Raw genomic sequence first — 19,305 nt, 5'->3', positions numbered from 1 at the left:
CCGACGGGTGGCATTTTGTGTCTCCAAGACCCAGGCTCTTCCCTCCTCAAGGCGTGGTTTCCATCTTCAAGGTTGGCATCAACCATGGCTGCTGCGGCATCAACTGCTATGTGTCCGTTCCAGGTTGACAAAAGGAAAAAAGAGAAAGAACAGAAAGGCACACCCTCCTTTTACTCTCACTTTCTGGAATTCTCACATTTCATTAACCAGAACTGACAAACATGGTGCCACCCCTACCCACAAGGAGAGTTCAGAAATGTAGCCGTTTCCTTGTCCATATTATTAACCCTTGAAAATAACCCCTGAATTTACCAGGGTTCAGTTATTGAACAGGAAAGAGATGTTACCGTGTTTTCCTGAAAATAAGACCTAGCCGGACCATCAGATCTAATGTGTCTTTTGGAGCAAAAATTAATATAAGACCTGGTATTATATTATATTATACCTGATATATTGTATTATATAACATAATATTATATTATATTATATTATATTATATTATATTATATTATATTATATTATATTATATTATATTATATATTATGTTATATTATATTATATTATATACCCCGTATTATATTATAGTAAAATAAGACCGTCTTATTTTTGCTCCAAAAGACGCATTAGAGCTGATTGTCCAGCTAGGTCTTATTTTAGGGGAAACATGGTACCAGAGTGTTTTCTAAAAATACTCCATTTTAATTTCTAGATCTTTTTGATGCTGAAGGGTCCAAGCATTTAAATATGTTAACATTGATTGAACCTCCACAACAACCCTCCGAGGGGCTCCTATCCCATTTTAGAGATGGGGAAATAAATCTCAGAGACTGTTCAACACCACTTAGACAGTAAAAGACGGCCCTGGGGTCAAACTCTAGCCACCCACCCACAAAGCTCCATCTTTTCCCTCTCAAACCCATTGCCCCCTCCTCAGGAGGTACAGTGACCGGTGGGCTCTTCCCTTCCTCCACGGGCCTGGGGGTGTCATGGAAACTTTCTCCATGGGGTTTAGAGGTCTCCCTCTTCTTTCTGCTCCAATGGTCTCCCAGGCCTTGTGCAGTGTGTTGTATATGAACTGGAGGAAGGCAGGACCTGATCCCCAAATCCTGGAATTTCTGGACTTTCCAGAGCTAGATGGAGAAAATGCCCAAAGGACTGTAGCCTTTCTGTGTCCCTTAGCCCAGCAAGAGCACGTGCCTGGGGAAAATGACAAGTGAGGCAGAGTTGGGCAGGAAGCCACAACTTTCAATCAAAATTCATTGCAGATTAGAAACTGTGTTTCTGATGAGCGTCACCAACTAACCATCAACACGGCACCACAAGTCAGGATAGAACCCAGATGACAGGTTGGCTCAAGGGGACAGGGAGTTATGATGGCAAAAAAAAGCGCACCAGAATCAGGCCCAGTGTGTTTCTTCAGGCTTTTATACACATTTCATCAGCTCCTTGCTAAATTTCTCCAGGCAAATTGATCAAATAAAGGTTCCCATCTTTTGTCCTCCCTGATTTATGAAATGCACCTGTGGCTCCCAAGGCTGTGTTATTGCCTGGGGGCATGATCTGCTTCTAAGAGAGTCAGGTCCAGAGGCACAGGCCCCAGGGCTGCTCTAGGAACTAATTACACGTTTTTTCAGGAAGGCTGTGGAAAGAGCGTTGCCGTTAAGGGTCCTGCTGCTGTCCGAAATGGGACTTTGGACAATTTGTGCCCCTTCCTGGGCCTCAGTATTTCTATCTCTAAGTTCAGGAGGGTTGGACTAGCTCAAAGATGGAAGTTTGAGGTCTCCCCGCTCTCACCCCTTCCCATCCCCATAACACACACAGCTGATAAGCTGCGGTATTCTTTCCCACTGAGCCAGGACTCTGCCTCAGAATCCTTAACACAGAGCTCCAAGCAACTACTACTGATAAATCAGAGTCGGTCTGCGAGAGGAAAGCTGGGTGCTGTCCTGGAACTCGTTGATCTGGAGGTGCCCCTTAGCTCTCATGACCTGTCATTCTCCTCGGCGTGCCCCAGAAGGCACCAGAAGATTCACCCACCTCTCTGATTTCTTTTTTCTAATTTTCCCTGGACTCCTTATGCCTTGGCTGTGAACTTGGAGCTTTGTTTACATGGCAGGAGACAGACAGGCAGGAGGAAGAGCTTCAATGGCCTTCTGGAATCAGCTCAGCTGAGGAATCAAGCTGCAGGGAACCCGTCTCGAAAGCTTTCCGGCCGGCCCTACTGGGTGGGGGCGGCGAGTGTACTCAGGAAAACCACACACTGGAAGCATCATATCGTTTGCTTTTTTTTTATTTTTCTCATCCTTCCCAGGTCAGTGAGGCAGCAACATTAATTAAAAAAAAGTGGGACAAATTGTTTTCTTGTATGGTAATTCAATAGCCCCTCCTGAACCAACACTCCACAGATAACTCTAAGAGCCTTTCATCAGATTTAGTGCAATCTGGAAGGTCTGGTATTCCGATATCAAAAACCACTCCCCTAGTGACATCAGGCCAGTTTAGGAGTGCTCATTTCCAGGAAAGGAGGACAGCCGGAGCAGAGAGGGTTGCAGGTGAGCCTCCTTCCAGCTCTTCTCAAGTCCTAGCAGGTCACTGAGGAGCAGGGCTGAAGGATCTGGTTCCTTAGGAAGGCCGGCACCTGCTGCAGTCCCCGCCCAGGGCGCCCCCAGGGCTACCAGAGCAGCAGGACATTTGGGGACGGTTCTCTGGAAACCCAGTCTGCAAGCCACCGGCCCAGCCCTAGTGCACGCCTGCTGCCCACCCATCACTTAAATTATTTCAGCCTGTCTCCTCTTTTATGAGCACGAGCTTTTGTTGAAAAGGAAACTAAACCTGACTCCAGAGGCTGACTGAGCTCGCTTGGTGATGTCTCTATTGTTAACAGAATGCAGAACTGATTTGCTGCAGCTTAGTATGTCCTGGGGCCAAGAGGGTGGATTCTCTTGGAATGCCCAGGAGCATCTCAAATGGTGACATTGGGGATTGCAGGGCCCCAGTATTGCTACAATTTAGCGTGCACATTGCAAATACACGGAGAACTTGCTTTCACGCAAATGCAAACGGGAAGCACTGGTTTCCTGTGGCGGCCAGGAGGCCCAAGCAGGCAAGCTTCCCCCGCTCTCTGATTCGATTGACTTGCTGAATTCTCTCACACCAGCCAGCCTTTCTCTGCCACTCTGCCCAAGTTATTTGGATACAAGGGAACAAAGAGAAGAAAATGTCCTAAGCCTTCAGCCCCCCCTTTGGGACCAGCCTTGCCATGCACACATTCTCCTAGGCCTTCTTGAATTACAGAGCAAACATCGGGGAGCAAGTCCTCTATGGAACTATGACCGGGGGTGGTTTAATTTGCAGGGGTCTGGGATGTGTCTCAAGCGTTGGGAGGTGACCCTCGCTGTCGTCTCTTCCGCCCCCGGAGCTTCAGCCGCCTGGCTGGCAGGCTGACCGGCTGCTTCCCGAACTTCTGCATGATCTCTCTGATCCTGGCCAGGTTGGTTTTGCTGAGAGTGAAGTCGCACTGAGTGGCCCCCATGTCATAGCCAACCATGCAGTTCTTGGTGGACGAGGTGAAACCTTCCGCCTTGGCTGTGACAACATACTCTCCGGGGTTCAGGAGGCGCCAGTAATCCCCGTCACTGGCTGTGAAAAGGAAACAGAGGAACTCAGAGCAACTCGTATCTAATGCAGAGACTACCAGCCCTGTGATTCCACGACCAGCCCCCTGGCCAGAGAGAGACTCAGAGGCAGGCCGTGTGGAATTCAAGCCCCTGCAGCTGCAAGTTCGTCATGCACTTGGGAAGTCAAGATGTTTTCCTCTTTGGAAGCCCCCTTAATGGTTTTAACAGGCAGGGGCTTGGGGTGTAGACTCCCCACAGTGTTAATACACATGAGCAGAGATGGAGAAATAATCACTAACACTCCTTTCTCCCTGACAATATACTCCATTCATTATGAACTTGAATTTCCAAACGGTAGGCCCTCACCACAAAACGCCATCTTGAAAAGCCATTGGTGTATGGCTTCCTGGCTTTCCTTAGCGTGGCTATAAATATAGAATAGTAATTTAGGGGTGGGGCTCCTCACTTCTGAAAAGACAAGGGACGCACAACACAGGACAAGGGCCAACACCTGGGAGGAGGCCCTGGTAACTGTACTTCCACGGCCCTTATTCCACGTCCGGGTCCAAGAGAAACTTGGAGCTCCATGAGCAGTCAAACATGGGTGGTGCAAGGCTGAGCCCCCGTCACGAGAGCACAGGATGTGAGAAAAATGAAGTATGCTGGCCGTTGTTTGCCACACGTCACGCAGCCTGCTCCCTGGTAAACAGGACTCGGTGTGAGAGCCCCGGTGCACTACTTAGGTAGGGGCCTCCCTGGTACTTCTCAGCCCTGCACCTTGCGTCTTCCTTTAGTGAAAATGCAAGGTTTTCAACTGAATCCAATGCCATTTCATGGCTTTTTCAGAAGGTAAGAGCCCATCAAGCTGTCTTCATCTTGCGGTCAGACAGCCTGCACCTCACAATGCAGTTCCCCCTTTGAGACATCTCTCTGGGCCCTACAGCTCCCGAGCAAACCTGAAGGAGCCAGCCCTTCGCATGTCCCCCTGTCCTCCTACCAGATCACGTGTCCTCCTCTTCCTGTCCTGGCCATGTGTTAGAGTGTGGGCTCCTTACGCTTACTCTTCTGCACTTAACAGTGTGTTTCATATGGCGCATCCCCAAGTAACGCCAGTTCGATTCAGTGGGATGAAGACAAATGTCTTATTAACCCAAGAAGTTGGGTATGTCAGGTCTTAACCACTGATGAGTTACTGTCCCGGCAAGTGGTCAGGTCTGTCCAGGTGCGAGTGTTCCATGCCGCTGCAGAGGGGAGGTCGACATACAGCTGGAGTCGCTTGGCAGTGGTGGACAGAAGGGACAACCCTGGCCCCAGTGAAGGTCATTTGCTAGCAGATCAGGTGAGTGTCCTGACCAAGCATGGGACAGTCACGAGGCATTCTGAGCCAGGTGCTGGTCAACATATTTCATGCATTTAGAAAGCATTCTTACTAGCTTCTCTCCCTGTGGAACTGCATTTAATACCCCTGTTTATTTTATGCAAAATCCCTCCTGAAATAAAACATGTCAGATCACATAAGCCTCAGACAGAAATCAAGGCAAATTCAGAGCTGACATTGAGCACTGAAAGACACTGAAACAAACACAGTAAACCTCCATGCGTAAAGTATGGAATCCATTTCCCATGAGTACGCACGGGGAAATTATTTAGGGGGGAAATAAAGGCAATGGGACACGCGTTTCCCATAAGCTTATCAAAACAGTCTCCTTGATTACAGGGACCTGAAATCCAGAGCTCATTAGGCAGAGCTCGCTGCTGGTGTGTGGGGCCCCGGGATTTTTATGTCCCACTCCATTTCAAAACCCTCGTGTTTTCTCACCATATGCACAAGGCCTAATAATCCAAGGGATGTTCCTGCCTCCTGTGAATCACTCTTTTGAAGGCACTCGTTAGCAATGCTTAAAATACAGCCCAATGACAGCTGATCAAACAGCCTCTTTCATACATGATGACCTCGGGCACCTCGCATGCATCTGGCCTGTTATGGGTTTGCAGTCTGCATTTGTTGAATAAATGAATAAACAAACGAATCAATGGATACCTATGAGGGGCTAGTATGTACCAAATGCCATGCTACGCAGTGTGAAGATATTGCTGAGGGAAGAAATAGGCAACTGCATGGAAAGAGTGAGATGTGTGAGGGTGTGACAGCAGTAGTCTGCTACTCTGTGGCATCTCAGATACATTTCGCCCATTTAAGTAATAACTGGCCTCTGTACGGGGCATGCTGGCAGGCGACCTGGCACTGAAGAACACATGGCCAGGTCTAAGTCCCAGCCTTATTCCGTCCTAATGTACCAGGGTCTCCGTTTTCTCACAGGTCAAATTGGGATGTTTTGGGAAGACAGGGATGAGGACAATTTTGGGGGGAAAGGCCCCTCCTGCTCTACAGGAGGAACAGCATGGGGTAAGGGAAGGGGCACTGCACTTGGACGTGAGCTGGCTCCCATCCCAGCTCAGCCACTCACTGCACGGTCTATGAACCACCATGCAATGTCCATCCATCCATCCATTCACTCACTCACTCATTCATTCATTCATTCATTCATTCAAATACTTCCAGAAAGTGGATATTTCCTATTTGCAGTTACCTGTTCGAACGTCATGGTTGATACCTTCTACGGAGATAATGGCATTTGGAATTCCTTTTCCGTGTAAATCCTTTACCACGCCTTTGATACCGCGGTGAACCTGCTCGGCAAACATGATGAGACATGGGGTGAGCTCACTGACTCTTCCCACCCAACCAGCACAGTGAGAACTAAGAACCTGAGGCCAGCCCAGTGTCACCAAGAACCCTCATGAAGCCATGCCTAGCTCAAAAGCTCTGTGTGGATTTGATGTGTAAACGTCGGCACTCCTTATGAGTCTGCACCAGGAGTCTTCCATTGGAGTGAAAATCTTTCAGAGGTTTAAAAAATATTAGGATCTGAGATGGCTCATGAAAAAACAAAAAAAAACAAAAAACATATCACTGAAAATGGAATTTAACTTTTTATAGGCACATTGATTTTGACTTTCCTGGACTATATAGACTTAATACGTCGACTTCATGACTTAAGAGTCAGAGAAAAGAAAACAGTCACAGACAAACAACAACTCAGTTTACAGGGCCCTCCCACTGATTAGCTGTGTCACATGACACATCAGTTCTGAACCCCATGCCTCAGTTTCCTATCTGTGGTAAGATGTGAGAATCCAAGGTGACATGCCATCATTGCCAACGACATTCTTCATGCCTAATACTATGCCTGGGCTTTGAACCCATATGAGGCTCTTTGGCAAATTGGGACCACGATCTTTGAAGGATTAGGGCCGTCTCTCTTTTCCTAGATGAAATGAAAAAGCGCCTTTCCTCAACAAGTTCCAGGGAGGGGACAGTAAGTGTGCTCATGGCTTCCCAAAGGGCGAAGCGCAAGTTCACACCCTCTGTGACAGGATAGTGCACAGTGGGCTGCACCAACCCTCCCACGACCTTCCTGAGTGCTAGTGCCCAGGGCCGACCCCTGCCACTGGTGTGGAGCTGCAGGTACAGGGAGCTGGCAGCCCAAGCCATTGGCTAGATGCCTTGTCTGACTCATCTACGCTGCCCAGGGGACCAGGGGCAGCCTCGGTGTACAGCCTCAGGATCTTACTCCGTCATGGGTGGGAATCAGGGTACAGTCATACGAGCATAACTGAGGTTGGGCCTTCCTTTTTGTTTATTCCTCTGCTTTCCAGTTAGTCTGTTCCTCAGTGAGGCATGGATGCTATTCAGTTAGTTTTAGCACCTAGTTGGAACTGGTTTACTCAGTGCTACAAGATGGACGTGTCCTTGAGAGCAGGAGGAACGGGTCGGGGGTGCAAGAGGAAATTTGGACACATAGACACACAGGGAGTGTATGCCCATGGGAAAAAGCCCACGTGAGGACATAGTAAGAAGGAGGCCAGCCAGCTCCCAGCCAAGGAGAGGCCTAAGGGTGAAACCAACCTGCTGACACCTTCATCTTGGACTTACTTCAAGCCACCAGAACTGTAATTTGTTGTTTTGGCCCCCCAGCCTGCATATTTTGTTATGTAGCCCTGGCATACTAATACATGGGGCCTGGGCACGCTGGCTCGGACACATGTCACCCACCTTTCCACACAGCAGCAGCTGAAAACCCCCCAATCTAGTTCTCACTCAGCATGAATAAGTCTCACTCAGCATGAGTGCAATCAACGTTGACTTAGAGCTCGCTTTCTCGGGTCCAATCAAGTGCAAACAGACAATGGTTCCTTCCCACTCTGCAGTGGCCAGCCCAGGACGATGGCCGCAGTCCGACTCACTAGCATGATCTCTCACTTTCAGCCGTCACAAGGGCCTCGTTCCTTAGCGAGGCTCCCATCACAGCCGTGTGCCCAGGCCATACCTGCTCCATGAACACGATTAATGATTCCCGATTGTTCTCCCATTCCTCAGGAAGCTCGCTCTCGTGTGGGTATTTGTCACAGCCCACGTAGATGGACAGCTCGAAGCAGTTTGTGTGAAGGTAGCTGAAATCGTTGAGACCTGCCAAGCCAACCGGACAACATGTAACTGACCAAGGCTCAAAATGGCACCGAGGAGACTGCAAGAACATTCAAGAACAGGATTCAAAAGGCTTCATTTGAACAAGGAGGTAGCAAGTATCTACTACAGATAAAAAACTAATTAGGGCAAGTGTTGAGGGAAGGGGTAGGGGAGCTGAGAGAGGGTGAAGATGCAGGTGGAATGGTTTATGGGGAAGATAGGCACATATGAGAGACAGCACCTCTGACAAAAGGAGCTTTTTAGGTAAAATCCTTTTATTTCTTAATCTCGGTTTAACACTACTTTTGGAATAAGGGTATCATTCATTAACAGTATGGATTTTTAGTATTTAAATTTACCTCTGTAGTTATGCTGCTCTCAGCTACAGCTCTACAGCACTCTTCTATTTCCTAAAAATAGCTATCCAGACCAGTTACCTCTGTGCGTTTCATAAACCAGGACCTAGCACTCTGTGTCCACTAGTCACTTAATCTGCTCCGCAAACCCAGCAGAGAGGGAGGCAGAATAGCACCATTTTACAAATAAGAAAATCGAGGCAGAGAACAGTTAAGGAGTGTGTCCAGAATCATGTGTCTGGAAAGGGCGAGAGGCAGGCTTTGAACTTAGGTGTGTGTGACAGGCCCTTGTTCTTATCTTCAAACAGAGCACAGCTGCTGGGGGCTATAGGGCACGTGCGCTCACCACTAAGCCTGAAAGCAGATGAGCCTGGTGCTCCTGACACGACTGCAACAGATGTGAAGGACCCAGCCTGGCAGGGAGTCGGTGCCTGTATTCATCTCCTAGTGCTGCTGTTACAAATGGCCACAAATTGGGGGGCTTGAAACAATGGAAATGTATTCTCCCACAGTTCTAGAGGCCAGAGTCTGAGATCTAGGTGTCAGCAGGGACATGTGCCATCCGAAGACTCTAGCGGAGGACCCTTCCTACCACTTCCAGCTTCTGATGGCCCCTGGCATTGCTTGGCTTGTGGTTGCATCGCTCCAATCTCTGCCTCTGTCTCCACATGGTCTCCTCCCCTGTTTCTGTGTCTTCTCCTCCTCTTCCGTCCCTCGTAAGGACATTTGTTAATGATTTTAGGGCCCAACCAGGCAACTCAGGATGACCTCAACATCTTGAGACTCTTAATTACAGCTGCAAAGACCCACTTTCCAAATAAGGTCTCATCCACAGGTCCTGGGGGTTAGGAAGTAAGCATGCATTTTTGGGGGGAGGCACCATTCAACCCACTATAGTATCTTATATCCAGGAAATGAATAAATGAATGTTAGACGGCATAAAGTTCCAGGGGTTCTTTCCCCAACACCTTTGTTTTTGGAGAACAGGGTGATCAGCAAGACACATTGCAGTGAAGTTGTGTGTGACCACCAGGAAGCGCTCACCCAGCAGAAGGTACTTCTCATGAGCCCCCCATGGATTCTGAGGGTTAGGGCTACAGAGAGTGGAAGCGGGTGCGTTGGGTTTCTCTGTGTTGACCAGGAAAAAGAGGAGGTTCCTCCTGCGATTTGACCCACCTCTGTCCTCCCCTCCCTGTCCGCCCTTCCTTCTCACTTAGCTCGCCATTATGCTAAGTGATGAATCACTCAGTATAAATGTCTGATTAAAAATCATGGCTTTGGGTGTCAAGAGCAATTCTATATCAGTCTGCTGCCTAATTGCTAATGTCACAGGCAAAATGGTACCAAAATATGGTCACTCTCTCTACCAGAGTCAAACCATTCACCTGTCATCAGCTGTAACATTTGTGATAAACAAGGAAGTGAGAGCAGTGGCACGGCAGGGTGGGACAGTGTCAAGTTAATAGAACATCCTTGGCAGGGCCTGGTCTGGTTAAAGAAGGTTGGTCAAAATGCCAGGTCAACTCACACAGTAGAACTGAAGTATGGAATTGCAGAGAACATAGCATGTCCACTAGTTCGCACAGGTGGGACATCCCGGGAGGGCTGGGCTCCTCTGTGCACATAAAACATCCTATCCCAACCTTTTATGCCCATTAGTACTGAAATAAATAAATGTGATACTTCAAACTCTGGAGTGGGCCTGCTATTTTGCAACATGTGTCTTCCAAGCCCTGGAAGCACTAGAAAATTGGGCCACATGATATGAAACCGGAAGAACACTGAGAAACCTGGGCAGACACTATGCTGCTCACTTCCAGAGCTTCAGCAAATGTCTTGTAACAGAGAATACTTGGCAAAGACTGGCTTCAGAAGCAAACCGTGTGGGCAAGATGCTGTGACCCAGATAGTTCCTCCCGAGCCTTTGGTCCCTGCTGGGGACGGCGAGACATTCCTTTGTGTTGTCTCCTTGCCTGGAATCCTGCTCTTGTCACAAGCTTCAATACGGAACACGTAGCTCTGTGTGCCCGATGCTATCATGACATCTGCCTTCATTTCGGGAGGATGCAGGAACACAGAGGGTCTAACACCACTTTGGAGTTGACACGCACACACCACAAATGATGTGCATTTTGAGAAGCATTGAACCCTGCTCTCAACAGCCCCACTCTCCATTCACTAATGCCTGGCAGTGCGGTGCTAATGCCTGAGCAAGACCTGAACAAAAAGATGGAGCAGAGCAGGAGGGGAGGAAAGGAAATTAGAAATCGCATTTCATTAATCTACAAAGAAATGAATCTGCAGACTTCATCACACTGCCAGGAGGAAGAATGATTAAAGAGGCTGGAGCTACCACGTGGCTCTGCCACAAAAGTCCCTGAAATAATGGAAAATATAATTGATAGGAAAAAATTAAATGCTGCTGATGTGATGATGCGGCAGCCGACTTTTCAAAACGTTACTATTGACCTGATGCTAATGAATCTAGCTGTGTCTGTCCCCGAATTAGTCACAGCAGCCATAAAAAAATAAACAGATATTTCACGTGAAGATCATTGTAGGTTTTTAGGGCTAGGATTGAAAAGCAAGAATGCTTTTTGGCCATTAAGAAATGTTCCTGGCCGGCCCGGTGGCTCAGGCAGTTAGAGCTCCATGCTCCTAACTCCAAAGGCTGCTGGTTCGATTCCCACATGGGCCAGTGGGCTCTCAACCACAAGGTTGCCAGTTCAACAACTCAAGTCCCGCAAGGGATGGTGGGCTCCACCCCCTGCAACTAAGATGAACACGGCACCTTGAGCTGAGCTGCCTCCCGGATGGCTCCATTTGTTGGAGCGCATCCTCTCAACCACAAGGTTGCTGGTTCGACTCCTGCAAGGGATGGTGGGCTGCGCCCCCTGCAACTAGCAACGGCAACTGGACCTGGAGCTGAGCTGCACCCTCCACAACTAAGACTGAAAGGACAACAACTTGACTTGGAAAAAAGGCCTGGAAGTACACACTGTTTCCCAATGAAGTCCTGTTCCCCTTCCCTAATAAAATCTTTAAAAAAAAAGAGAGAGAAATGTTAATAGATAGGGATTTGCATTTATATTTCTTATTTTGTACAGAGAAAAGCCATGATGGAGATAAATAAAATACGTCTGCTTGGCAAGAAAAAAATTGGCAAGCTTTCTGTACATGTTTTAAAATGGTCACGGGAATAAATATCTCTACCACTTTTTTAATTTTTATTTTCCCAAGGGTGGAAATATACCTGAAAAGTATGGGAAGCTGAATCTCTGATAAAATAAAATAATATTAAAGTTAATTAGTACAGTGAAATAGAAAATACAGATATGCTGATGAAAGAGGTTGGGTTGGGATGGATGAGCATGGGATGGGGTCTTATCACGACTGAGTGCTTCCGATAAGCTGGACAGACAGCACACCCACATCTGTCACCTACACAATCCTCACAACAGCCCCAGCGGGATCACCACTGTTATCATCATGCCCATTTTACAAATGGAAAATATGAGGGGTCAGAGAGTTGAAGTAACTTGCCCAAGGTCACACAGCAACCAGAACTTCAATCCAGGTCTATCTGACACGGGATATTTTTCAAATTCACCAGTGGCTTGACCAACCATCACAAAGTGAAGAAAATAAGCAACGAGCAATATGCTTAGGGTCTTGCCATCCCCATACAGAGGGACCTTAGCGAATGTGACACCCTTATCCCTCCTCATTTGGGAGGCTTGGGCTGAGAGCAGCCCTGGCCTAGCAAATAAAGTACTCATCCTAAAACTTGGACCACAGGGTCCTCTGAATTCCTGAAGTCTCTACTGGAAGCCTCTCTGGTCCGGGGTAAATGCCGGGAGCATCACCACATCCTCACATCACACAGAGGGGTTTCCACCGGATGCCGTGGAAGGGCTGAGAGACCAGCTGCTGACCTCGAGCGAACAGATGTGTGAAACTGTCTTCACTACGTGTCGGGCCTCAGGACACACCTGCAGCTGGAAGTCACTTCACACTGGAGCATGGCCTCAATATCCAGCCCCCTCTGTGGGCTTACAGCATGGGACGTCCCCCAGGACGGGAACAGCTGTGGGTAAAAAGCCCGGCGCCAGCACCAGCACGGACTCTGCCCCTTTGCTGGGTTTCCTTTTTGGTCCAACATTTCCCCTAAGTCCATGTGTACCCATCTCTGATCGTATAAAATCCGAAATGCTCAGTGGCTAAGAGCAGCCCACGAAGTCAAACAGACCCAGCTCTGCCCCTTTCTCGCTTGGGCAGATCCCTCCTGGTCTCCAAGCCCCACCCAGTTCTCTCACTTATAAAACGGGGATAGGCCACACCCTGTTCTATGTAGAGTGCTGGCACTTGTAAATGGTTAACCATGATGGCTATTATACTGATAATAAGAATAACAGTCAGTCAGCAGGAGATGGCCCTGCAGGGTCCCTCCCTGTCCCACAGTCCGTTATCATTTGGCCCCACGAGGACCACAGGATGACCAGAGACTTACTTCCAGCCACAGTGTGCCAGGAAGCCCCGTTGACAGTCCCATCCTCTTTCTGGAAGTCTTCCGTGTGGCACACCCTCCTCCTGGCATCTGTCATGAGGCGGTGTGTGGAGGCATAGGAGTAGGCCAGCCAGCGGAACACGTGGTCATCCGGGGTGGGGGTGCGCTCCTGCGTCTTCCACAGAGACCTCACCATGTCAAAGGGGTATGCCACCACCAGCTCACCCCCCTGCAGGTTGCCGCCCAGCACAAAGGGGATTTTTTCCATCCAGGCTATGACTGCCCTGGTCTCCACTGCCACCTGTGAGCATTCCAAATTAAACACTCTTTGATAAATAAAATAAGAAGGAAACTGCTTTCTCTCCCTACGGTAGCTTTCCAAACAGGGACATAGTTGAAAAAACAATCATTATATGAAAGAATCTTAACAAAATTTAGAATTTCAAAATTGGTCCTGGGAAAACTGGACTTTGTGGGAAAATGAATGTAAAAAAGAGAAATCCAGGAAAGTTTCTTTTTGTGGGAATATTCCAGTGACTGCACAAAGAGGAAATGATTGAGTATCAACATTTTCCAACTGCAGGGGATTAATGGGTCAGGCGCATTCATCAATGGCTACAAAGAGCACAGAAAGAGACATAGCCAAGTATGATTGTCTCCTGATAGAAGAACACACACCTAAAAAAATATCAACCTTGAATTTGATGAAGCCTTAGTCCAGACTTCTCCTGTAAAGGACCAGGTAGTATGAACGCATTTGCAGCCTGTCGTAACTACTCAACTCTCTGCGCAGACAACATGTAGCTGAATGAACGTGGCTGTGTTCCAATACACACCATTGACAAAAGCAAGCCTGGGGTGGGGGACATGGCCCACAGGCTGGAGTTTGCCAGCCCTTGTTCTAATTAGCCTAGTGTCCTCTGATTCTCACTACCAATTTATAAGAAACACAGAGGGATATGTTACATGACATCCCAAGAATACAATGGGATGTATTTCCAAACAGTGAAAAACGCTAGGAGGCAATTTGGCTGTTTATAACCTAGTTGCTACAAGATCAACAACAACAACAATAAAACTGCAGGAAAAAAAGAGAAAGTGATAGAGATGAACTCTGTAACTCCAATGAGACTTAAAACATTTATATTATATATCAATCAAAATGAATGGGCTTTATATGAATCCTGATTTAAACTGGGGGTGGGGGAGAGGGGAGAGGGAGGGAGAATGGTAACAGTGAAAATGTGAATACTGGCTAGACATTTTATTATATTAAGAAATAATTTATTTTGATATGATAATGTTAATAATTTATAGTTTCAAAAGAGTCCAATATTTTAGAGACACTTACTAAACTGTTTACAAATGAAATGATATCATGCCTGATATTTGCTTCAAAAACCTTGGGGAGGGGGAGAAAGTTGGTGAATGTGCAGATGAACCATGAATTGATCAATGAGAAGCTGAGATGGGTACATGGGAATCCCTTACAGCTTTCTCTCTAATTTTGTATGTTTGACTTTTTTTTATGATAAAACATTAAGAAAGGTGAAGGAAGGAAGGAAAGAAGGAAGGAGGGAGGGAGGAAGGGAGGGAGGGAGGAAAAATGACAATATTAGAAACAAAAATCAGAAAGCCTGATATGGTCAAATACTGACCAATGAATCAAATATTTATCATAAATTACTGATCCCTATGAAGATAATTCCAGTAGAATAAAATCGATAATAAAATAAATAAATAAATAAACACTGGAAATGGTTTAACTGAGCTTGCGATGTGCTTGCCTAAAATATAGTATTTCCCAACCTTCCCTGTGGTGGGTTGATACCATCTTTTGACTAAATTCTGGCCAATGATTTAAACAGAAGTATTACGTAGGAATTCTAGGAATGCCTCTTCAAGTTAACTGAATTATCTGAGAGGAGGACTTATTTCTTTTAACCCTTTCTCTCCTCTTCCTCCACAGACATCACAGCGGGAGTACCCACTGCCATCTTGGATTATGACCTTGAGGATGAAGGTCACATGCTAACATGGTGGAAGCAGGAAAATGGATAAGTCTTTGGTTCCTGAGGATCATGGGACTTCCATTTGGCCAGCTGTGTACCATCTGCCTCCAGGATCCTTTTACGTGAAAAAATAAGTAAACTTCTATCTCATTATTTGTTTTTTTCTGTTGTCACAACTGAGCCTAACCCCTAACTCATATAGCCATCAAAGCAGATCTCTTGAGGGACATATACTATCAAAGATGAGCAGTAAAGACAATGGGCAGAGGAGGCAATAAAAGGCATGGGAAACTTTGTGAAAATTATTTATTCTACAACATACTCTTTGGGAAACAAGACTAAGAAACTTAGGGAAAACACCTCACCCAATTGTGTTTTTCCTTCCGAGGAAGCACCCCATGTAATAAATCCATGGAGAGTTATATATAAAAATAAGACATGTCAAGCAATCAGTGAGGGCTAAGGACAATTTCGTAGCAGTGTAACTACCAAAGATGAAGGTAATAAGGAGAGTTACAAACATGCCCAAATCAGGGGGATTTTTTTGTTGAAGCACTGCGTGGTTGTAAAGAAATACAATTAAGTGATTTCTAAGAAGAATCTCCTCAAATACCAAGTGTAAAGGGAGTTATTATCTAGCACACTTCTCTACTTTTGGAGAAAACATGAAAGAAAAAAATGGTTTGTCTTGTGCTTAAATGTCACATCCTCTGCAAATACCAATGGGTGTTAACCTTGGCCTTCCACTGCTCTACAGATTAGGGGGTATTTTTACTCACCGTGGCATTTTCAGACAGAAACCACTCAGGGATGGCAATGTAGTGGTTGGGAACTTTCCTGGGGATGTTCTGTCGGGTCTCTGCCTCCCAGAGCAGCGTGTTTAAGTCAGGAAAGTTGCTGTTGATGTCAATCCCATCGTGGGTCCAGCGTCCCAGGGACCAGCCTCCCAGCTCAGAGCCCTGGGAGGCAATTCAGAATGTGAGAAATCCACCAACTTCTGGGCAGTGCTGACACTGTCACACACAAGATGCCTCCATGTCCATCTCCATCTCCACCTGAGTGTGTTTCTCTAAGCCTCTAGGTGCTCTCTGGCCCAAAGATAACATCCAAAGGATAATTATCAAAATACCTGCTATTGCTATTTGGTGGATGATGGAGAACACAGCCAAATCACTCCAAAGAGGGAACAGAGAGAGTGATCCCTACCTCATGACAGTGTTCAGAAAGTATCCAGTCCCTTCTTCCTCCCTTCTCTCCTCTGAGGGCTTATGTACTGGTTGGATGAAACACCCGTAGTAATGGATCTAAGAGTCCATCACTGTAGTATCAACACCCACCACATTAAATGCATTCTCCCTGCCCTGCTCACAAATCCCTAACCAACTGGCCTCGCAAATCCCTAAATCTTTGTACCAATAAACACAACCAAAATTCTGTATCGTAGGTACCGTTGTGTTAAGTATAACTTTTCATTTTATTCCCAGATAATACTCACTATATTCTATACGTAATTCCCTACATATGTATATTCTGCACATAAGTATAATCTATACAAACTCTACACCATAATCAGAACAAGAAATATGAACACTATATCAAAATAATAAACAAACAACTCCCCTCAGAGGACTGAGGAGAGGATCACAAGAAATCCTCAAGGTCAGTGCATGGCTTGACAGACTGCTCAATGTCAGGCGTCATTACTCTGTTCTGTTCTTTTCACTGTATATGTTACAAGATTATTCACCACCCCGTTCTCCAGTCTGTTGGCACGTCCACCTCTCAGGGCCCCTAAGTCTCCGTTTCGGCGTTGCATCTTTCCTAACTCTTGTCTCAGCAGAGAGGCAGACACTCAACAAGAGAGCGCCAAGGGCGGGCTTCGAGCCGTGGGTGACCGGCGCCATTACCCCTTCATAGGCCTTCTCGTAGCCGTCGGGGTTGAGAGAGGGCAGGATGTGAATCCGGGTCTCCTCCACCAGGCGGACGATGCGCGCGTTCCCGGCCAAGTACTCCTGGCACAGGAACTGCACGAGCAGAAGCATCAACTCCCGGCCCAGCACCTCGTTGCCGTGGGCCCCTGCCACGTAGTGGAACTCGGGTTCACCTTGACTCAAAGATGGGAAAAGTACAGGTTCAGATCAGATGCCTGTAGCAAAACCGTCCTTATCACATTGTGCTAGACAAAAAAACAATCTCTGGATAATATAAACTTACAATATTAGTCCTACCTGTTATTTCAAATAAACCTCCAAAATTATATAGATACTGTGTTGTTGTTGTTGTTTTAATTCCCAAATAGTCAGGTAAATAAGAAAATGTGTAGAAAAATCTTAGAGACTATCAGCCACAAGGTAATGTTTATTCTTACTTAGCAAGGATGAAAGAACACAGTGTTAAGGGTTTAAATTTACAAACTAAACACAAGCCATAGAAATTATATTTTTCTCTTCTGGAAGGTAATTCTTTTTCTTAAAAGGACTGCCTATTAAATTGTACATGGGTGCCAAGATGAACAAATACAAGCAGAAAACAGTCCGGCAGGGCACATCGGCAATCACACAATTTTGTAAGAGGGTGTCCGAGCTTCTTCTCTTCCCAGCTCAGCTTTTTCCGTGTTGGAATTTATCAGCGCTCAGCAGGCACTGATAACACTTCTCCCCTCATCGGCAAAGCCACTGCTTTTGAAGAAATGGGATTTTACCAGCAGATAAGCCCTTACTCTTTAAAAGAAACTCCTCAGAGGAAATCCTGAAATACAGATGAGAGTTGAAGTGGAATGAATCAGACAAATCTCTGAGCTTAAATATTAGGGGATTTCTAGAGGGCTCGCAGATTTACCAAAAAGCAAATCAGAGAAGTCCCTCTCACCTGGAGAACACAGGCTCGGGAGTGGCTGGTGGGAAACGGCTGAAAATAGAAAATACTTGAAAATAGGATTGAAATTTAAAAAAAAAATTAGGGAGCTTCTCAAATTTGAGTTATTGATGACAAGGGAGTCTAGAACTTTCTTCTGGAAAAGGACTATTCTAGTTGTCTCTGGCCATTTGCTTCTTTGCTTAGTGTGGTTGGTCCAGAGCAGAACAGGATTAAAAATGGTCCTTTTGGAGAAAAGAAGATTTCTAGCTTAAATAAGTCGACAACCCATATCATAAGACGAGAGGGTCACAGAACCAAATTTTGCAGAATCTGTCTATGTGAAGTGTTCCTGCCCTGTTTCATGAATGTTCTCCCAGAGTGAACTGTGGCCTTTGAGAACTGTGCTCTTTGAGAAGGCACCGGACATGAAGAGACAGATGCACCCCAGAGGGGTGACCTCACCGACTTCGTGCTCCCCAGGGTGGTCGGAGATCTCCACAGCGTACAGCTTCAGGCCCTGGTGGCTCTTGCCAATGTTATAAATTCTGGTGACATTGGGGCACATTTCATTCACAACCTTCATCAGCTGGAACACAAAGTGGATTAAGGACCTAAGCAATGATGGCTACACACCAAGGGGGGCAGACCTCTCCAGAAGACAGCCACTTGCTGCTCCCCTCCCTCAGTCCCGCCCATTGCGTGTCCCCATCCTCCACACGCACCAGTGCTGCCGTCTCTGCCTGGAATATTCATTTGCCTTGTGTCCTCCCAGCACCCCTGGGTTGTAGCTATCACCACCATGGTTGTGGTATCCCCTTTCTTGGCTGGGCTATCACTTCCTTTGGTTGTGGTCATCATGCCCCTGGGTGGTGGTTAGCAGCTCCCTTGGCTGTGGTATTACTGTTTCATGGTGGTTTCTGTTTTCTTTTGTCCCCTGACTAGACTGAAGATCCTTTAAGGGAGAGACTGAGCCATTTATCTCTATATCCTGGCCTAAATAAATATTTATTACTGAATATCAATTTTCTTTCATAATTTCATGAATATTTATGATGTTAGGCTGAGGAAAGAGACACCATTCTGCCCTCCTGGAGCTTATAGTGCAGCCACCGATGGCAGTCTTACGATGACCCACTTTCTTGGTGATAAGGGGACACAGGGAGGCCATGATAATGGGTGTCGGGTGGTTAAGGGCGGGGGAAGCAGGCTGCCACAGGGAAGTGAAATAGTTTTGTGTTGTTCTCTGAATTTTGCTTTTAAAGTCTGGCTCATCAGACTGACAGCTGCCATCTGCAGGAATGAGAACAGCTGCCAAGGAGGGAAGGAAGGCTCTAGGAGGAACAGGAGTGCACACTGCCCTCGGGGGTGCAGGACAGAGACACCCTCCCCCTGAGGCTGCCTTACCTCCCATCTCTGAACAAGGACC

The 19,305-nt window shown here is 46.7% G+C and overlaps 1 protein-coding gene across 3 annotated transcripts in view; it reads right to left on the bottom strand.

The window, feature by feature from the left end:
• Positions 1-2,274: 2,274 nt before the first annotated feature.
• The window catches only part of CPXM2 (carboxypeptidase X, M14 family member 2), a 140,569-nt gene continuing 123,538 nt past the window's right edge, over positions 2,275-19,305 (bottom strand). For all 3 annotated transcript variants that reach the window (XM_074338848.1, XM_074338849.1, XM_019742217.2), the window contains exons 8-14: positions 18,342-18,465; positions 16,931-17,127; positions 15,803-15,982; positions 13,015-13,312; positions 8,009-8,148; positions 6,209-6,308; positions 2,275-3,639 (exon numbers count right to left, since the gene is read on the bottom strand). In XM_074338848.1, coding sequence (XP_074194949.1) covers positions 3,371-3,639; positions 6,209-6,308; positions 8,009-8,148; positions 13,015-13,312; positions 15,803-15,982; positions 16,931-17,127; positions 18,342-18,465 — 1,308 coding nt within the window. In that variant the 3' untranslated portion in view covers positions 2,275-3,370. The remainder of the gene's footprint in view (positions 3,640-6,208; positions 6,309-8,008; positions 8,149-13,014; positions 13,313-15,802; positions 15,983-16,930; positions 17,128-18,341; positions 18,466-19,305) is intronic.

This window comes from Rhinolophus sinicus, linkage group LG07, assembly GCF_036562045.2.
Source record: "Rhinolophus sinicus isolate RSC01 linkage group LG07, ASM3656204v1, whole genome shotgun sequence".
NCBI lineage: Eukaryota > Metazoa > Chordata > Mammalia > Chiroptera > Rhinolophidae > Rhinolophus > Rhinolophus sinicus.
This window is presented reverse-complemented; position numbering and strand designations above follow the sequence as displayed.